At 35.8% G+C, this 22,854-nt stretch overlaps 1 protein-coding gene across 1 annotated transcript in view; it reads right to left on the bottom strand.

Annotated features, from left to right (window-relative positions):
* LOC115225980 (leucine-rich repeat-containing protein 15-like) overlaps window positions 1–22,854 on the bottom strand; it is a 171,592-nt gene that overhangs the window by 31,824 nt on the left and 116,914 nt on the right. The window contains exons 12-13 of the mRNA XM_036514789.1: window positions 19,300–19,371; window positions 3,200–3,271 (exon numbers count right to left, since the gene is read on the bottom strand). Of these exons, the coding sequence (XP_036370682.1) occupies window positions 3,200–3,271; window positions 19,300–19,371 (144 nt within the window). The remainder of the gene's footprint in view (window positions 1–3,199; window positions 3,272–19,299; window positions 19,372–22,854) is intronic.

A 22,854-nucleotide genomic window follows, 5' to 3' on the forward strand; every position in this document is an offset into this window, starting at 1 on the left:
AAAAACAAGTCAAAATAGAAAATGCTAAAATAATTTTATAAAGAACATTTCAGTACCGGTTTCGGTCATTTTGAGACCTTTTCAACTGTAACGATTAAATAATTAAATTTAGAAAAATTAGAAGAAAAGTTTTTTTAAAGGAATATTTGTATAGTGTTCAGATATAAGTGGCATTCTGCCTTTCTCTGACTCCCTTGTTTGCACTTGTGTGTTCGAGGTCGTTGTGAATTCTTGGTAGGGTAGAAGAAGAAGGCTGATGTGGAGAGGGGGTGGAAAAATTTGGGAGTGCCTTGATTGTTGTATTTTGAATGGTCAGTGACGGCTAGCAGTTGCAGTTCAATTCAGGAGAATATTTCTATTGAGAGGTTTGTTTATGGAATTTGCGTAGGTGTTTTACTAAAAAGCATTAGTGATAAAGTTAAGAGGTAGAAGGTGGAGCAGAAGAAGAAGAAGAAGAGAAGAAGATGACGATGTTGATGATGATGATGATGATGAAGAAGAATGCGTGAAATGAAATGACTTGATCTAAGTAATAACGTCATTCATTTCAGGAATTGATCCAGGGATATTATGATCATCAGCTGAACTTCCAAAACAAGTATGCCATATAACTTCATACATGCTCCACCACCAAATCTTCTTGATGTACTCCGAGCAGAAATTGAAATCAAGCTCTCATATGCAACACCAAGCTATAGAAGGGTACCTCTCTATCAAATAATTTTGCTGAATTCAAATGTGGAATCCATTTTTTAGCATCACATCTAGATTTCAAGATACCCAAACCCTCAATTTTCACTATTTTCCTAATATTTCAGGGAAATATATTGTGAAAGATAGTACGAATGTCTATTATGGTTTATCGATTATTTTATTAAAGGTCTGGTGTAAACATCGGGTAATGAAATAATGGCCACAGAGAGCATTAGTCCCAGGGTATTTTAATGTGAATGAACAGACTTTAGTCCAGCCGGAGAAAATCATCCAACATCCACTTCTTATCAAGGTATCAAGGCAGATTGCAATTAAATACGATGCTGGGCTGTTGAGGTTCAGCACTAAAGAAAACCATTCAAACACATATTCATGAAAAAATTGGCATGAACAAAAATGTAAACTGTCTGTAGAAATTTAGAGATAAGATGCAAGCATTTCAGTAGAATTTCAAAAGATCCTAGTTTTGAAGACAATGCAATTTCTATGTATATTAGTACGTTCTTCTTAAGCTGTTTTTTCAAAAACAAAACAAAGACATTCTGTGGATCCAGTATTTTAAAATTCTGATGTGATCGTATTAAATTGATGTCCGTTTCGGATTCTGTGTGTCAAAAGACTCCCAGTTCGTCTCCAGTTATTTCGTTCGCCTGACGATATTTCCAAAGTATTGTCTTGAATAAAGTTCAAATTGTTTATACACCAAGAACGGGGGTTTATATTTTCATACCGTTGAATACTGACAGATTTCATATTTTCTTTCGAGTAAAGCAGGCTTGAAGTAAAGCAGGCTTGAAGTAAAGCAGGCTTGAAGTAAAGCAGGCTTGAAGTAAAGCAGGAGTAAAGCAGGCTTGAAGCCGAATCAAACGATGACTAAATATATGGGGAGGGAGAAAAGATGGTAATCTTCAACTGAAGAATGTTTAAGACAATATGGACTTCACTAAAGGAACTCAAAATTAATAGGTGGTGGTTTTGAACAGAGATGTGGTTTAAGACTACCATTGAAATAGACCAGTAGAGACAGAGAAAGGATACAGCATAGCCGTGGACATGGTGTTGAAACACGGCCATTTGTAATGGGCTGAAAATTAGGCAAGTGTCTCTCACAATGTTACTTGAAAACTTAACCTTCGCTGGGCATTATTAGCAGTGAAGATCTTTCTTGGCGAAAGTAGATCCTTTGCATAGCTAGTACGGTATCTTAAAGTCTAATCCTTCTCTTTGTAGCCAAAACTTCAGACCATTTACAATGCTCAAGTGAAACACACAATGAAGAAATCTTTCTACATCTGGAACGGTGATACACATCCGGGATTGCATCGAAAGAAGGGTGACGTGGCTAAATTTTACTCTATCCCTAATAGACATACTCTAACAACTATCTCGCAGACAGGATATCTCTTCTCTTTGATTTAACACTGTCACTGTCATGCTACAGATTCTTGTAGGAGTTGGCTGAGCTCTTGACCCCACCAAGCAGGTACTACCGACTCATTCGTCTATTCCTTTGCTCCTCGATCTTAAACCTCAGTTCGTTTTCAGTACTAACCTCTGTGCTAAACACTTCAACCCCTTCATCATTCCTGTAAATGTTGGCCTGTAGCAGCTTAAACGGAACGTTCATGGTATCTATCTCAGATTTCATTCAATTCGCGCTTAAATTATGAAAGATGAAAATATCTAACTTATTAAATAGAACATTGACTTTGCTATTCCACATCTTCAGATTTACGAGGTTTAAAGAATAACATTAATAAAACATTGCTATTTGCTTTACATTAGGATTTCTCAAATGGTGAAAACGTTCCAAATTTGTTGACAAATGGGACTGATCGAATGAATCGATCCACTTTAGTATTTGAATATTTGATTAAAACTTGAAGTGATGCAAGCCATTTAATTGGAAATAATCGCCTAGAACATAAATTAGTTCTTATGATTTTCATGAGCATCTAATAATAATTCTGCTTATTCCTCCGTCAGTAGGAATAAGCAGAATTCTTTTTAGATAATAATAGCGCATCTGTAACACTTTTACAAGATGAATTGAAGGGAAATGCGAAGAGCGAGAGAAAAGAGGGAGTAGAGGGAAAAAGCGGGTAAGGTGAAGAGCGAGAGAAAAACAGGCAGAAAGAAAAAGAGGGAGAGAAAAAAAGGGTGAATCAGTATCTCAAAAAAGTGAGGATGAATATATTTCTATACGTTCTTTTCTTGAAGAGAGTATAAGTCTGCATACATATATATTTCATAATATAACCACCTATAAACACAAATACAAACATACATATTCACGTACAATCGTACACACATACACCAAATGTTAGACATTTATGCAGACACAAAGAGACACAAACACTCATAGACACCTTCATACACACTCTAACATGAAAATAGTAGCAGAACATTAGTTAGAGATACAGAGTGAGAAAGGAAGATGCGAAAAAATTCGTAAATAAAAAATGAAAAAACATAACCAACTTACAAGTAGGTTAAACTTGGAAGATTTTGAAAGGATCCTTGTGGGATGGTTCTGATCTTATTGTCATTGAGATATCTGAAATATAAAACACAGTTCAAAAGAAAGAGTATTAAAAAGATTTTTTATAAAATATTAAATCTCGTATCTTTAGAATGAAAAGAGAACGATGAAGGAGAAAATGGCGGAGATGATGTTGATGATGATGATGAGGAGGATTGCGATGTTGATTGTAAATGTTGTAATAATGACGGTGAGAAGGAAAAATGATGAAGATTATTATCGAAAACGATGACAAACGCTACCGATTAATTGGTGATGACGACGTTGATTATTATGAGGTTCATAACGAAGGTGATGATGATTCTGCATGCTAGAAATAGCAGAGTAAATGAGGGAAGGAAATAGTTATGATGACAAGATAAATTATAACGATTAGTGAATACGAAAATATGATTAGCAGAAAGACTATGAATATGATTGCGCTGACGATTATACTGATGATGATGATGATGATGGTGATGATGATGATGAGGATGATGATGATGAAAGATGTGATGAAAAATTAGAAACTGAGAAGAATAACGAAGAAAGTGAAGGAAGATAAATCATAGAACGTATATAAATAGAAAAAAAATGAAGAAGAAGAAGAAGGGGAAGAATGAGAAGAAGAAGAAGAAAGAAGAAGAAGAAGAAGAAGAAGTACAAGAAGAAGAAGTACAAGAAGAAGAAGTACAAGAAGAAGAAGAAGTACAAGAAGAAGAAGTAGAAGAAGAGGCGAACATGATTCATGAAGAGAGGAGAAAACAGTTGAAAAAATTAAAAGCAGAAGAACCAGAATATTATGAACAAGATGAATGTAGAGAAAAAGTTGTGAAGAAGACGATAAATGCAGGAAAAGTACATATATTAAGAGAAGAAAAATAACGTGGAATATCAGAATAGGGAAACAAGTGGGAATTAAATACAAATACAGTAGTCACACATCAAACAAACACAAATACACAGATATATATATATGTGTACATACATATATCCACCTATATATACCTTATCAAATCCTGATGTATGAACGCAAACACTCACTTCAAGGCCACACATATATTCCCACTTTCTCACACACAGGCAAACACAAATTGCAAGACAATATGAATTGTAGAAGAATGAGAGTAAATAAAGAAGATAAGAGAGACATTTAGTTTGTGGAAATGACATTGGATGACATATCGTGATCTTATTATGAAGAAGATGACTAACATAAGAGAAAGTTGATGATGAAGAATAGGCCGAAAAAGGAAACAACGATGAAGCAGCAGCAGCAGTAACAGCAGCGGTAGTAGTAGTAGTTGTTGTTGTAGTAGTAGTAGTAGTAGTAGTAGTAGTAGTAGTAGTAGTAGTAGTAGTAGAAGAAGAAGAAGAACACAAAGAAAAAGATGATGATGATGATGATCATGATCATGATCATGATGATCATGATGATGATGATAACGATTATGAGCAACAACAACAGCAACAACATTAAAACAACAATAAGAGAAGTGACAGAAAATGTAGGAGCTGAAGAAAAGAATGATGTAAAAAATAAGGAGGAACCGAAGGAGTCTGTCATGAAGAAAACTTAAATATAATATTTCTGATCTTATAATAATTCTGCTTGTCATTATGTTAATTAGTCCATCGGTAAAGCTTTCTCGTGATTAGAGAAAAAGAGGGAGAACGAAAAAGAGCGAAAGAGAAATGTCCATGACCTGAGGTAGAAGGAACGTGGCTGTAATGCTTTCACGTGATTAGTTGAATGGAATGAGAGACCAAGAGAAAGAAAAAGGAATGAGAAAACGAAAGTAAGTCGAAGAGTGTGACAGAAAGAGAGGGAGAGGGAGAAAAGGGGAGAGAGAAAAGAGCGAGGGAGAAAAAGAGGGAGAGGACATGCGGTAGGGGGAAGGTAATATTTATTACTAGATGAAAAAGTTAGTTGAAGGTAGTGATATTGAGGAGGGTTACGAATATAATTTTAGCAGAGCGGTGATGTTCTGATGGTGAGATTAAAGGAAGGCAGATAGGTAGATAAAGAGATTGATAGATAGATAAACTGAGAAAGTGAGAGGAAGGGGGAGTGAGAGACGGTAGTAGTGGTGATGATGAGTGCATAATGCAAAGTCATTTTTGAATTGAATTAAGTATTTTATATCCCCTATCACTTAGCGCATGCTCATAAATGCCATTCTGTTAAATATTCACACTTATTTTCAGTGTCATATGTAAGGCGTATATATATATATATATATATATATATATATATATATATATATATATATATATATATATATATATTACAGTTAAGAAATATACACATTATAATTAATATATATATATTTCAATTAAAATCAAGGTGGACACACAGTAAATTCCATCTCTACAAGATCACGGTTGAGGTTGTAACTTCTTCTCATACATTCTGCCGTTGGTTGTGCTTCTGCTACGGCGAGATAGAAATTCGCAGTTTACGGTTATTTGATCTTTGTTCCAAAGCTGTGCTTATGAATTAAGCAAATTACAAAACTTGACTGAACAATGGATAGTTAAAGAAGATTAGAAGCTACTCGCGAGAGGGCTAGGCACTACAGACAGCGGATAAGAGAAGAACAGCGGTAAGAAACCAGAGAAAGGGACAAATGGTACCAACAGGTTTGACAATCTGCAATAGAGGAAGAACAACGCAAGGCACAATTGCAGGGAGAGAGAATGCGAGTCCAAGGTAGAAGACAGGATGAAGAAGAACGATCTCAGTACAAGGAACAACAAAGATTGATATTTCAGCGGAGAATGGAAATCATGAATGATATGCAGCGTCCGCAGTAACAGGACCAACAGAAAAGCGTAATGTAACAGAGAAGGGAGAATATGGATGATTTGGAAAGGGCTGCTTGTCTCCAAGGTCCAACAGAGAGACATCAAGATGGAGTTGCAGGTATGAATGCTGAACAGGCGTTACCTTGTTCGAGATGAACAGGTGCAACGAAAGCGTGAAGGAAGACATGGACTACCACTGAACAGACACAATAATCCTAAACGAACATATCGTATTGGTGATATGTACTTATATTGCGAGTATTGTGTGGCACTGAACTTTAAATATGAAAACTTCATGTTCTGTCACAATAAAAAAGTGAATTTTCCTCCACTGCAACTAAACCCTCAGACATTGAAGCGTTTGCCTGAGAAAATTACCAAGAGTCTGCTTCATTTCGAAAAAAAACATCAGCAATTACAACTGCATATCTTCCTTTACGTCATTTGGTGTGAAACTCTCTGTGCCGCAAGGAAGAGGTCTACATTGTTTCCATATTGTTGTGGAAGGATTTCGACCACCTTCCAATTGACTAAAAGGGAACTGACACATTCCTATTAAATAGACAAATGTCGAGTCTTCAGCAATTAATTGGTAAGTAGTTCACTGTGTGCCAGTGACAGAGAGCGTTGGGTAATCGATTCGTGTCATGTAAACATTTTCTTTCACACTGATTCCTTAAATCCTACGTTCCAAACCAGGGTATAAAAGTGGCGAAGAGTTCTTCGAAGTTTGCGTTGGACGTTTAGATTTGTTTGGGATGGGTATGAAACCAAAGAAAAATCGTTTAAGATAGAAGGCTTATTGGCGTCTGTGGTGCAGTTGCAACAGCAACAATAGTAACAACAAGAGCAACTACAACAGCAACAACAACAAAACCAAGAGTTACTGGAATCAATGTAAAAGACGTCTATAAATACTTCAGGTGCGAACTTGCCAGACGGCGTCACAATCTCTATTGAAGTATTCAGTTATAATCCAGAAGATGGGATTACTTTCTCAGCATATTTTCGAAGATACGAATAAATTTTCAAAGAAGAATTTAAAAATTGATCTGAGAGGAAAAATAGTACGACTACTTGTAAGAAAGTTATCCCTTGCCGAATACAAAAAATATAGTAATTATATTCTGCCGAAGAAGCCAGGTGAGATTTGTTTCAATAAAAACAATTAAGACTTTATCACATGATTTAGAACTGGACAAAAATTATCTCTTCAGACAGAAGCAGAAGAATGCCAGGGAAGACGAAAAAAATGAAGAAAGCGACGCACAAAACGAAATTGAAGGAAAAGATTGCTCTCATATTCCAGTGTCTCCATCGTAACGGATAAGAAATAGGGAGAAAAATGTCAAGATCGAATCCATGTTGTGGGTGCAATGGTTTCAACCAAATTTAACCAAATTGCCCCGAGCTATATGTCACTGTACAAATAGAAAATGACGACTTCCAATTTCAGCACCTCTTGTAAATGTTGAGTTAAAAATAATTCATATCAATGAAGCAGCATCTTAAGAAAAGTGAGAATGAATATATTTCTATACGTTCGTTTCTTTTCTTGAAGTGTATATAGATTTTTCCAACGAACTCTGCATAAATATGCATTTCCTAATAGACATTGATGGTGACGCATAGAGACACAAACAATTCCAGAGACTTTCATGCACACTCCAACACGAATTTGGTAGCGGAATATACGTTAGAGATACAGAGAGAAAAAGAAAGATGAAAAGACATTAAGTTCCTAGAAAAATTTCGTAAATAATATAATATCAAAAAACTTAAGCAACTTACAAGAAGATTAAACTTGGAAGATTTTTAAAGGATCCTTGTTGGATGGTTGTGATCTGATTCTTCCAGAAATTTCTGAAACATAAAACACGGGTCAAAAGAAAAAGTATTAAAAAGATTTCTGATAAAATATTAAATCTTGTATCTTTAAAATCATATTAAGAAAAAAAGGATGATTAAGGAGAAAATGGCCGCGATGATCTTGATGATGATGATGAGGGGGGGGGGATGTTGATAGTAAATGTTGTAACAAGGACGGCGAGGAGGATTCGGGGGATAGTGATGATGATTATTATCGAGAACGTCGAGAATGGCTTCGATGAATTGGTGATGACGATGTTGATTATTGCGATGTTCATAACGAAGGTGATGACGATCTTATAATAATTCTGCTTGTCATTATGTTAATTAGTCCGTCGGTAACGCTTTCTCGTGATTAGAGAAAAAGAGGGAAAGTGAAGTGTCCATGATATGAGGTTGAAGGAACGTAACTGTAACGCTTTCAAGTGATAGGTGAATGCAAAGAGAGACCAAGAGAAAGAAAAAGGAGAGAGAAAAAGAGGAAGAGGGCATGTGGTAGGGGGAACGTACTATTTATTACACGATAAAAAACTTAGTTGAAGGTAGTGATATTGAGGAGAGTGAGAAACAGAATTGTAGCAGAGGATCGATGTTCTGATGGTGAGATTAAAGAAAGGCAGAGAAAGAGAGAGAGAGAGAGATAGAGAGAGAGATTATGATGAGACAAACACAGGCACACAAACATATACACACACATACATACATATATATGTACAAAAAATACAAAAAATACAAAAAATGCAAAAGCTGCAGAAAAATAACTTCGATATAGGAAAATGCGAGGATACTGAACAAACTATTTAAAATGTCGCCATTGTTCTTAAATTACGTTTCACTTCGTTTGAAAAGAAAGAAAGTATTGATTATAATGGTGGTCACTGAATTCCCAAATTTTTCATTTAAAACTTTTTTAAATGCGTCGTTCAAAAGCATTGGCCAAAATCGGTACCGATCGGGATTGGGGATGTGAATAAAATCAACACACATTAAAACAATTTTTAAAGAGCTTCCTGCCATCATCTGCAACGTTGAGGTGAAAAAAAAAATGGAAAATCCTCTCCATAACGTAGAAAAGGTAGCTTATGAGGGAATGCTGTACCAAAAGTCTACCAAAATATTCTGTTGTGGGATACGCTCGGCAACGAAGGGATATTTATCTAGAGTATATACATATATGCGTATGTGTGTGTAGGGAATGGCGTAGATACAATCCAGGCTACATTAGCTTCATTGCTAAGAGAACCACGAAAGCAGCATATTATCCTAACATGGGGTATACCACAACCTACTCTTCAGTCAAAGGATATCTTGATTATGTGAAGTTTACATTCTCGTTAGAATCCCCGTGTAAACTCGTTGGGAATTTGATCAAAATGCAAAGAAAGGACATTTCGGAGGAAAACAGTTGTGTTGAAGGAAAATACAAATAAAATACAAGAAATCCTATGTATAAGAATGAGAACGTTTGTTACTGATTAAGGAGTGTACGAAGACGAGGTTTGATATGGAAATTGGCTGGCGAGATGCTTTATGCAGGTATTCCGGGGTCATTCACGGGTCCGTTGTAGGATATATAAGTAAACATATTGTAGCATTATATATAGCCATTAAAACAGAATTAAAGGATGAAGATATAGGTGTAGTATTTGAAATGGATAGGGTGGTGTTTGAAGGAGAGGAATGCGGAAGATAGTATATTTACGTTGCAAAATAGTAGACCACGGTTTGCTCGTCGAGTTGGTAGAACTAATTTTGCTTTAAAATCTAAGGATGGCGAGTGAAGTGGGAGATAGTAGTAGTAGTAGCTTTCATCTGAGATTATTATGCGAGTGCGTATTAGTGCGCTAGCGCATATATGGTGTGCGTCTGTAGAATCTAGTAGCTGTGTACGCGTGCCTGGGTCCTTGTATATTATCATATACTGAGGGATGTGTGTAGAGAGAGAAGAGTTAAGAAAATTTATGACGTATAAACGATAAGGAAAACAGGTTGGGAATTAAATAATGAAACAATAAAATGTTTAGGAAATGTAAAGGTAGATAAACAGTTGTTTACTGCATAGATATATGGAGCAGGATATCAGTTGGGGTGCAAGGGAGTTAGTTAGGGGATGACACAGGGGTGGGTGGGGGATTGTTGTTATTTGGACTTAGGATATGAATTGCATAATTTGTGTCGAGAAGTAAATATTATGCTATCCCGTTCATTTAAATAATCGGTGGATTGCATAATGGAGAAGACTTCACAATGCAGAAATCACACTTGTTATAGCCGATATAATGCTTAGCGTGGATGACCATAAACCATTTCAGATTACAAGAAATTGATTTATGTTGAAGTTTATGGATTAGTCGAGATAAACAGGTAGTGTCAGACAATGCTTTGTCTTAAAGGGTCAGTGTTAGTAAGGAAGTTGAAGTGTGTTCTAGTTTTGTGGATATGAGGCTGGGGGTTCGGGTGAGTTATGTTAATATGGTAAAGGTTACTAATTGTATGTTTCAAAGTTTCTTATATGTTAAGATTTCGGATTGGCCCAACAATTTCAGTGGTGGTGGAGTAGGAAAATGTTATAGATTGCGGGTTAAATATTTTGGTAAAGGGGCTGGACATAGGGAGATGCTTCTCGTGTATGGTGAAGAAGAGCATGGGTACAAGGGGTCGAGTATTAAGGGGGAAGGGAGTTGAACCAGATAACTTAACGCGTACATCTTCGTTTATTTCGATTGAGGAGTTTATCGGAGTGTATAAAGAATTTTGGAGGTGCACACGGGTGTAGATATCGGCGGGCAGCGACGGGGTTAGGATCCAGGGTCACCGAGTGATGAGATTGCTTGTTAAGTCTTCTACTCCTTGAAAATTTGGGAGAGTAGTAGGACGATGGGTTATGCGGGATAATTTTTGTTTTATCTGGAGGACGGGTGTATTCTTGGTTCCGAGGTTTGTAGAGGGAGGCTTGTTCCACATAGGGGTATATTCGATCGAATTCTTATAACCGGCGTGTTGTAAGGCGCAATTATAATATTCAATGATTTGTTCGAATATTTCCTTACTGGCGGACAGTGATGAAATCCGTTTTGATACGATATCTACGATAGAGTTTAGCACAACTGGCGTTGTGGTTGAGGGAAAAGTTGGCGTAGTTGAGGTCCTCCTTAAGTTTATGGCATGGGTAGAAAATTTGGCTTTGTAGATCTAGGGGGACATCTAGGAAATTAGAAGTTTTAAGGCTGTTACAAAATGTTATGCAGAGGCCCACCTTTTTAAAAAGATATCTTAGTCTTTTTCTAATCTGTTCGATTCGGCGGTTGCGAGAATCCCGAATGTCTATTGTTTTGCTTGTCCATCTTGTCTGTTTTCTTGCTATTTATATTACTTTTTCTTCATCACCGACTTCTTCGTTGTTGTTGTTGTTCTTCTTCTTCTTCTTCTGCTTCTTCTTCTTCTTCTTATTTTTATTATTATTATTATTATTATTATTATTATTATTATTATTATTATTATTATTTTCATTATTATTATTATTATTATTATTATTATTATTATTATTATTATTATTATTATTATTATTATCATTATTATTATCATTATTATTATTATTATTCTATGTTTGACTTTTGCTTTATATTTGTACAAGTTGGCTCCAAGTGTCACCCAGAGACCTCAAGAGACAACAGGGTTGGAAGTTCATGTTGTTGTTATGCCTAGTGTGCCATATATTTGGGGGGTGGGGATGTTGTACTAATGAATGTCTAAAAAAAAAAAATTTTTTTTTTTTTTCTTTTTAAACCGAAAATTATGTTTGTTTTAAACCTTGAGATTACATAGAGAGTATTTTGCGTAGGATATGAGCAGTTCCCATGAGCACTATCTTTTGAACTTCTGCCATTTTTGGGTTTCCTGGTATCTGAGTTAGGTAGCGATCAGCCCCTTTTGCTATCATTCCCAGGGCACCTATGACAACAGGTATTGTTTTAGTCTTCAGCTTCCACATTTTGCTGATTTCTATTTCAAGATCTTTATATTTGCTCAGTTTTTGGTAGGTCTTGACAGATACGTTTATATCGATTGGGACAGTCATATCAATGAGGAGGCAAGTTTCTTTGTTTGAAGTCTTTCAATATGATGTCTGGCCTATTTGCATCTATCTTCCTGTCAGTTTGAATGGTGAAGTTCCAGAGGAGTGAGATGTGGTCATTTCCAAGCACTGGGGGTGGTTTGTGTTCCCACCAGTGTTTTTCATGGGGCAAATCCAGGTTTTTACAGATTACCCAGTGAATATATTGTGCAGCTCTATCGTGCCTGTTGAGATACTCTGTAGGCGCTAGAAGACTGCACTTGGAGACCACATGGTCGATGGTTTCATTTTGTTGCTTGCATACACGACACGTTGGACTGCTTCTGATCTTTAATATGTTGGCCTGGTAGTTTCTTGTTGGTAGGCATTGATCTTGAGCTGCTATGATAAACCCCTCTGTTTCAGATTTTAAGCCAGAGGCCATTAGCCATTGATGGGTCAGGGCTTTGTCGATATCTGCATTATTCGCTCTCTTTGGGTATTTGCCATAGAGAGGTTTTTCTTGCCATTTATTATTCAGAATATCTAAGGCCGCAGTTTTGGCACGGGTTTTCATGCGCCTAGCTTTTTCTGTGCTTGTTTCTTGTATATCTATCTCTAATTCCGAAATTGGTTGTATTCGGAATTCACTTAGATATTCCTTTGCCTGTTTTGTGACTGAGTATGATGCTTTCTTGTTTTCATGTTTTGAGACAAGTTTTAACATCCAGTCCTCAGAGTTTTTCAGGTAGGTGTCTAGGCCATTGTAGCAATCTTCATTGTTATTGCCAGTTGCAAAAGACCACGGCCTCCCTCTTTTCTTGGCAGATAGAGTCGTTCTGTATCTGCCTTAGGGTGGTGCATTCTATGCATTGTCAACAGTTTCCTTATTTTTCTGTCGAGCTGACATATTTCAGTAATTGACCAGTTAACAATATTGAAACTGTAAGTCACGACTGGTATAGCTAATGCATTGATCGCTTCGATCCTGTTTCTTGCATTCAGCTCTGTCTTGAGTATTGCTCTCACTCTTCGATAGCATTCTCTCCTGATCCTTTCCTTCATCTCTGAATGCCTTATTCCGTTCCCTTCAATTACCCCTAGGTACTTGTAGCTCTCCGCTTTTATGACATTCTGTTGGTCAAGGTTAACGTTAGATGTTTCTGTCATTTTTCCTTTGATAAAGGTAGCCTTTGCACATTTATCGAGGCCGAATTGCATTCTGATGTCGTCACTGAATTGTTTGACTATCGCTAGTAAGCCCTTGAGTTGTTGATCATTTTTTGCAAAAAGCTTTAAATCATCCATGTAAACGAGATGATTTATATTTTTATCAAACATTTTATACCCATACTGCGCGTCATTGAGCAGCTTTGAGAGAGGTACTAAGGATAAACAAAAGAGGAGTAGTGACAGTGAGTCACCCTGGAAGATGCCACACGAAATTTTTACTTCACCAGCATTTAGGGATTCACTGTCACTGTTCAGAGTTAGTGTGGTTCTCCATGATCTCATACTTACAGTCAAGATGTTTCGCAGAGTTGGTGCTATCTTATGCATTTCAAGTCATTTCCTAATCCAGCTATGTGGTAGGCTATCAAAAGCCTTTTTATAGTCTATCCAGGCTATTGATAAGTTTTTGTGTCGTTTGTGACAATCTTCTAAGATCATCTTATTGATGAGTAGTTGGTCTTTACAGCCGTAGGATCCACGTTTACATCCTTTCTGTTCATTAGGGAATATGCTGCTGTCTGTTAAACAACTATAGGTATATTCCGTCTATTATTATTATTATTATTATTATTATTATTATTATTATTATTATTATTATTATTATTAACCAACATTATAACTGAACCAAGTGAAACCGAGTTGATTGAGCAGAGTACTTTTTGAAATGTCAACTGATGAGAAACATCTGCAAAGAAAGATGCACCGCGGCCACTCGACCATTATCTCATCCGTGAGGGGCGGATTGAAGACGGGTTGAAACGGCAGTAAGGATTAACGAATCTCGAAAAATCCATTTTCCATTTCCGTCATACGTGTGTGTGTGTGTGTATTGTGAGTGTGTGTGTGAGTGTGTGTGTGTGTATGTGTGTGTATTGTGAGTGTGTGTGTATTGTGAGTGTGTGTGTGAGTGTATGTGTGTGTGTGTGTGTGTGTTTCATACGCTTAAGCGATGGCACGGCTGTGTGATAAGAATTTTGCTTCTGTATTCAGTCCTTCTGCGTGTACTCTGGTCTCCACCCGAACAAACCCCTTTATGTTGGTTAAGTGGGTAACTGAAGGAAACCCGTCGTATATATAAAGTTCCTGGACGAGCTATTTTTAATAAAAGTAACTTATATTACCTGAGCAATAATACTACTGCCCCACCTTTTCTGACACTTTTGGAATCCGGCCTGGACTTAGTTTAGCATAGGCGAGTCGAGGACCTCTTGATCTCGACGACGGCGTTAAATTCGCTCTTGATCTCGACCTCTGAGCTGATTTTTCATCTTGAGGAACAGTTGCAAGTCTGCAGGTGGTAAATCTGTTGAATAGGGCAGGTGCAAACTTACGAGTGAGGTGATAGGTGCATTGTTGTCGTGAAAAATTCCATACTTCGGGAATCACAGATCCGGTCATTTTCCCCGAACGTCCTCCCTGAAAAATCTCCCAATGCACAATACCGAGGATGTCGGAAAAAAAATGATGAAGATGGTCTTGATTAAGCTGTGATTTTTTCGTGCGCCCGTACACTCGAAACATTACATACGGCCCACTGTCTCAGCGCGCATAAAATCGTATGCAGCCATCAGTTGGCGCGCTATAGAACACGTTCGTGAAATTTTAAAATGACCTCGTACATGCATATATATATATATATATATATATATATATATATATATATATATATATATATACACTCATAGATATGTATGCATTTCATACATACATACATACATATATATATACATATATATATATATATATATATATATATATATATATATATATATATATATATATATATATATATATATGTATTATATATTTATATATATACTAACAAATATTCATACATGCATACATCTATCTCATATACATATATCTGCTTGTATTTGTGCATTTATATATATATATAAATATATATCTATATCTATATTCTCTCTCTTTCTCTCTCTTTCTATTTATCTATCTATCTATCTATCTGTCGTCTACGAGACAACCATACTGCCATTTAACCACAGGAACACATCAGTTGATTTATTCAGTTCGCTTCGATATTCACTCGATATTTAGTGCAATCGGGAGATAACACCTGCTTCCCTAGCTCCAAGACTCTACCCCACTGGTTTCGATCTGTATTTGATCTCCTTGGAGGTGGGTAGTCGTCGCCAGGCATGTCAGGAGTTTACATCGATTGCAATATATAGAAAATAGTGTCATTGATTGTGTAACTAGGACACTAATATGTTGGAAAATCTCTGTTCATGAAAGAAGCAGTATAAGAAGCAAAAAAATCACTTTACAGAGGTTAAATATATGTGATATATATATTCATGTATGTATTGAGACATTATACACATCAAATTACACAAACACATGCCTATAGTTATGTACATATATGTGTGTGTGCGTGTGTTCGTAGTGCTTTGTTGTGTGTGTGTGTATATATGTGAGTGTGTGGGTGTGGGTGAGTGTGGGTGTGTGTGTGTGTGTGTGTGTGTGTGTGTGTGTGTGTGTGTGTCAGAAAAATCATATTTAGAAACGTAAATTTATGCTATTATAATCTAATAAATTGCATTTTTTTTGCATTACCGTGTCGCCTTAATGAAATTCCTCACACACATGCATACACTCTAACTGACAAACACAAATACAAACACTCAGACTAAGCGATAAATTCATAGAGTGGAACATTTTGCGTTGAGAAAATGAAAGACATAGGCTGAGAGAGAGAGGGGAGAGAGAGAGAAAGGGAAATCTTTCTTTGCTTCTGTCACAGTTTTTGAAATTTAGTATATTGATAAATTCCTTCACAATGAATCCGATTTTTTGACCCATGTATCTACCTGTATGTATATATATATATATATATATATGTGTGTAAACAAAGTCAAATGCGATACAATAAAATTAATTATTATCGCTGGTGTTCTAGGACACTAGCTTAAGGTGACCCGCTCTACGCGCGGGTAAGTGTGTGGTATATGTAAAATTGTATGCAAATTATATATATATATATATATAAATACAGATATATACACATTCTATATATATATATTATATATACATATTTATATATAGAACACACACGCACACACATAAATTAACCCAATATATATCTGATTCATAATATTTGTTCTCATGATTGTGTGTCGGTGCTGGCGATGATAATTTTCTATATGAATGCAGACAGACGTAGAGAGAGAGAGAGAGTGAAAGCGCTGTCGAAGCGGCGGGGGAAGATAGTAGACGCTGCGAAACGACGTTATAGAGAGAATGTGAAGGGAAGGAAGGAAAGAGAGTGACATGGAGGAAGACAGGCAGATAAGAGAATGAGAGGAGACTTGTCAAAGTGTTAATTTTTCGCCCTCGTAACCACACCTTTTAAGATCGGGATTTCTCACCTAGCCCACCCCCATCCTCACCTCATTTTACATGTTCCTGTAAATTTTGGAGTCAATCCGACGAGATCTAGTGGCCTTTAACCCGTTCCAATGAAAATGAGACAAAATTTTCGCATTTCAGATTTATAGATGTTGATATATATATACACACACACACATATATATATGACGGTGAGCTGGCAGAAACGTTAGCACGCCGGGCGAAATGCTTTGCGGTTTTTCGTCTGTCGTTACGTTCTGGGTTCAAATTCCGCCGAGGTCGACTTTACCCTTCATCCTTTCGGGGTCGATAAATAAAGTACCAGTTTCGTACTGGGGTCGATGTAATCGACTTACTCCCTTTGTATGTCCTTGTTTGTCCCCTCTATGTTTAGCCCCTTGTGGGTAGTAAAGAAATATATATATATATATATATATATATTGAATCAAAATAAGCAACAAGAATAACTTCGGAATTTGGTACGATCGTTTCATGCTACATCATTTTATTAAATGTTATAAGTATTACAACAGTTTTAAAATGTTGAACAATCATCAGTCATTTATAGAGGTTTTCCATTAATACATAATTTTGGTAACAATTGATAACATTATAGAGAAGGTAGATATATAGACAAGGATGTGGATTTAAATTTTAAGAACATTAAGGTAGTAGTGTTTATCAACTGACTGAAGAATATTCAGAATATTCAGTCGTTTTGAACTGCTAGAAGTTTTGGGAAGAATGATCAATTGAAAGGAGACAGGAAATATTTTCTATAATAGTAGTAAACGGCCTCTGTAGCATTACAACCCTTTCCCTCTACCCCAGTTTCTTTATATAGAACTTTGACACCTATTTCACTCCTATTTCTAGAAGTAGAAAATCTTCTCTATAATGTTATCAATTGATATGAAAATTATGTTTTAATGGAAAACCTCTATTAATGGCTGATGATTACTCAACATTTTAACCCTGTTGTAATACTCATAATATTATATATGTATATATATATGTGTGTGTGTATATATAGTTAGTAAAAAGAAATAGAGAAGAAATAATATTGGCTATTATTTTTTACCTCAATGAAAAAGTAATACGTACAATATTTAAGATGTAAAGGAAGCGAATCAACAAATGACATAAACATAAAGCAATCCTACAATTGTTTCAATCGTGCTGTTAGATTTCGATCATCACCGTTTCAGCGATGATAGATGTAAAATAACCCCGCATTATATGTCCGGATATCATCAGTGACAATGTTTACTTTCTGGCGGTGAACAACGAAATAACTAAGATGAAGACTGTATTATATATATATATATATATGTGTGTGTGTGTGTGTGTGTGTGTGTGTGTGTGTGTGTGTGTGTGTGTGTGTGTGTGTGTGTGCGTGTGTGTGTGTGTTTGTGCGTGTGTGTGTAGGCGCAGGAGTAGTTGTGCGGTAAGAAGTATGCCACCGAACCACATGGTTCCAGGTTAAGTCCCACTGCATGGCACCTTGGGCAAGTTTCTTTTGTATGTTTTGTAGTATTTAATACATTTTACATTTATAGAATAACTGAACGTCACGCATCCCAACTTTTGTTAACAGTGAGTTTGCATATACATACATATGTAAATATAGGTATACTAGCAGTTAAGCCCGATTTCACCCGGTCTGTTTTGATGATGTGGGTTTGATCGTTTTCGGTTAGGCATAATCTATAACGGCGTTTCTCAACCTTATCATTTCGGGTACCCCGTTTCGATTGGAGCCTCCAGCTATATGAAAATTTCTTTCCATCACCACCCCTCCCGCTGTCAGAAAACAGCTTCAGGAGTTGTGAAGAAAGAATTTGTACGTAGTCTGTTTCTGAGAGCTATTGTATTGGACCACTGTTTAATCATTAAAACATTTATTTAATTATGAAGATAGAAAGAAATTATAAATTAATCCCTATTTTTGTAAGCAGTTGTATCCATAAACATTTTCTTTGCAGAGAGCAGAAGAGGGTGAGAAAGAGAGATAGGGTGAGTGAGTGATGGTGTGTGTCATTGAGTTACATTGGCTGGCACGGCGGCTACGACGCTTTTGGGGCGGCAGATGACTGGGGTGTTTTGAAAGATGTGAAGAAATGCCATCTTTTCAGAGGAGCGCTTCTTTGTAGGCAACATTTCTCGTTTTCCCTTCTGATGCACAAAAGTCAAGACTTTGTGTGCTGCCAATATGGGAGCAGCCAACGAAGAGTTGACCGTGCGAGAACACTTGCTCTGTGAGATTTAAACCAACCCTTTGCAATGATTGACCCACTACCTTATTTATTGTCATTGCAAAGGAGAGTTTTGGTAAATGACGACTACCCACTTCAGCACGACATGTAATTGTAGTTTAAAATAACACATATTATTGAATCAGTATCTCAAAAACGTGAGCATGAATATATTTCTATACGTTCTTTTCTTGAAGTAAGCATAACTCCGCATAAATATATATTTCATAATATACCCACCTATAGACACAAATACAAACATAGATATCCACGTACAATCGTACACTGATACACAAAATGTGAGACATTTATGCAGACACATAGAGACACAAATACTCATAGACACCTTCATACACACTCTAACATGAAAATAGTAGCAGAACATTAGAGATAGAGAGAGAAAAAGGAAGATAAGAAGACATTAAGTTCCTAGAAATATTTCGTAAATAAAATAATATCAAAAAACTTAAGCAACTTACATTTGCTCTAAACTTGGAAGATTTTGAAAGCATCCTTGTTGGATGGTTGTGATCTTATTGTCATTGAGATCTCTGAAACATAAAACACAGTTCAAAAGTAAGAGTATTAAAGAGTATTAAAAAGATTTCTTATAAAATATTAAATGTTGTAACTTTAGAATGATATTAATAAAAAGAGAACGATGATGAAGAAAATGGCCGCGATGATGTTGATGATGATGATGAGGAGATTGCGATGTTGATTGTAAATGTTGTAATAATGACGGTGAGAAGGAAAAATAATGATGATTATTACCGAAAACGATGACAAGCGCTACCGATTAATTGGTGATGACGACGTTGATTATTATGATGTTCATAACGAAGGTGATGATGATTCTGCATGCTAGAAATAGCAGAGTAAATGGTGGGAGGAAATAGTTATGATGACAAGATAACGATTAGTGAATATGAAAATATGATTAGCAGAAGGACTATGAATATGATAGCGCTGAAGATGATGAGGACGATGATGATGATGATGATGATGATGATGGTGACGACGATGATGATGATGATGATGATGATGATGATGATGATGATGATGATGACGATGATGATGATGATGATGATGATGATGATGACAAATTTAGAAACTGATAAGAATAACGAAGAAGGTGAAGGAAAATAAATCATAGAACGTAAAGATATAGAGAAGAAGAAGAAGAAGAAGAAGAAGAAGAAGAAGAAGAAGAAGAAGAAGAAGAAGAAGAAGAAGAAGAAGAAGAAGAAGAAGAAGAAGAAGAAGAAGAAGAAGAAGAAGAAGAAGAAGAAGAAGAAGTAGAAGAGGCGAATATGATTCATGAAGAGAGGAGAAAGCATTTGAAAAACTTAAAAGCAGAAGAACCAGAAAATGATGAACAAGATGAATGTAGAGAAAAATTGTGAAGAAGACGATAAATGCAGGAAAAGAAGATATATTAGGAGAAGAAAAATAATGTGGAATATCAGAATGGGGAAACAAGTGGGAATAAAGGAATATAAATACAAATACTGTAGTCACACATCAAACAAACACAAACATATATATATATATATATATATATATATATAATATATATATAATATATGTATATATGTATGTATAAATGCACATAAACTCATACACCTATATATACCTTATCAAACCCTGATGTATAAACGCACACACTCACATCCAGGCCACACATATATTCCCACTTTCTCACACACAGGCAAACACAAATTGCAAGACAATATGAATTGTAGAAGAATGAGGGTAAATAAAGAAGATAAGAGAGACATTTAGTTTGTGGAAAAGACATTGGATGACATATCGAGATCTTATTATGAAGAAGATGACTAACATAAGAGAAAGTTGATGATGAAGAATAGGCCGAAAAAGGAAACAACGATGAAGCAGCAGCAGCAGTAACAGCAGCGGTAGTAGCAGTAGTAGAAAAAGAAGAAGAAGAAGAAGAATATGATGATGATGATGATGATAATGATGATGAAGATGATGGACAACAACAGCAACAACATTAAAACAACAATAAGAGAAGTGGCAGATAATGTAGGAGCTGAAGAAAAGAATGATGTAAAAAATAAGGAGGAACCGAAGGAGTCTGTCATGAAGAAAACTTAAATATAATATTTCTGATCTTATAATAATTCTGCTTGTCATTATGTTAATTAGTCCGTCGGTAAAGCTTTCTCGTGATTAGAGAAAAAGAGGGAGAACGAAAAAGAGTGAAAGAGAAATGTCCATGACCTGAGGTAGAAGGAACGTGACTGTAATGCTTTCACGTGATTAGTTGAATGGAAAGAGAGACCAAGAGAAAGAAAAAGGAATGAGAAAACGAAAGTAAGTCGAAGAGTGGAGCAGAAGGAGAGGGAGAGGGATAAAAGGGGAGAGAGAAAATATTTATTACGTGAAGAAAAATTTAGTTGAAGGTAGTGATACTGGGGAGGTTTACGTAACAACCACATAGAAACAGACATCTTTTATAAACCCACTGATTCTAAACAATACCTATTATTTAACTCTTGCTGCCCCAAACACAAAACTTAATATATCGTTTAATCTAGCGAAAAGAATCTGTACCATATTTTCGGATACTTATACTCGTGAACAAAGACTCCTTGAACTTAGATCAACACTAACTAAAATACATTACCCAATCTCATTAATAAATGATGGCATTAAAAGAGCTAAGGAAATAGATATACAAATATTAAGGTAAGCCAGCCGAAATACTAAACAAGACTTAAAAATACTCCCGTAGATTTCCACACATAACCCTAGAAACAACGAAGCCTTCAACATTATCACCCAAAATCTTCCCATCCTCACAAGAGACAATACAACGAACGAAATTTTAAGCTCACACAAAATTAAAAAAAGGAAACTGCAACCGAAGTCACTTAATAAAATATTAACCAGCGCAAGACTATATACACTAACAACAGAGCCAAAAGTGAAAAAATGTGGTCGTCTCAACTGTGGAACATGCCCCAACCTTTTGGAGGGTTCAGAATTCTACTTCAAACAAGGTGGAATATTTAAGATCAAATCAAATTTCACCTGCACCTCGGAAAATCTAATCTATACCATGACATACTTATGATGAGGTAACCACTATATTGGACAAACAGGAATATCACTCCGCCGAAGAAGCACAATCCACAAGAAACAAATCTACCACCCACAATACAGACAGTTACAGGTTAGTGAACACATAGAAAGGTGTGCTAGGAATCTTAATCCTAATTTCCAAATCTTCCCCCTCTATCAATGTTCACAGAACACGTCAATGCAACAAAGGTTGAATAAAGAGGCAATTATCATCAAAACATATCTTCCCCAACTGAATATAAACACACAACTTAATACAGAACACATTTAAGCCTTTAATTAACAACATAAAACCCTATACATTCCTTACACCATTCATATTACAATTCTATATCTAACCTTACTGCACAAAATCCAGAACTACTTACATCCCTTACAAATAATCTTTTTACTCCAGAACTATTAGACCTGACACCGTTCATTAGCCGGTGTTCATTCAAAGCAATGAATAGCTTATGACGAAAGCATAGTATGCTTTCTGACTCTTTAATCATCTCATAATAAAGACATTTATGACTCTCATTACTACCTCAGTCCGTCTAAATGTATATATCTGTCGTTACCTTTCATAAAAAGCTTTTCTTGTTTTATCTACAATGTGCATTTTCGTTGATTTTTCATATTTTCCCCTTACATTTCCACGTTTATTTTCTATTTTCTTCTTGTAACATATTTCTACATACCTACATACATACATAGATACATACATATATACATACATACATATGTACATACATAGAAACATACATACATATATAGATACATACATAAAAACATACATACATACATGCATACATACATACATACATATATACATACATACAGAAAGGCATACGTTATATATACATTATTTAAATACGGGTGTATGTGTTTCTTTGTGTATTTTTAGGCCTGTGAGCCTCTGAAACTTTGCGTCCTCGAGT

This window comes from Octopus sinensis, linkage group LG29, assembly GCF_006345805.1.
Source record: "Octopus sinensis linkage group LG29, ASM634580v1, whole genome shotgun sequence".
NCBI lineage: Eukaryota > Metazoa > Mollusca > Cephalopoda > Octopoda > Octopodidae > Octopus > Octopus sinensis.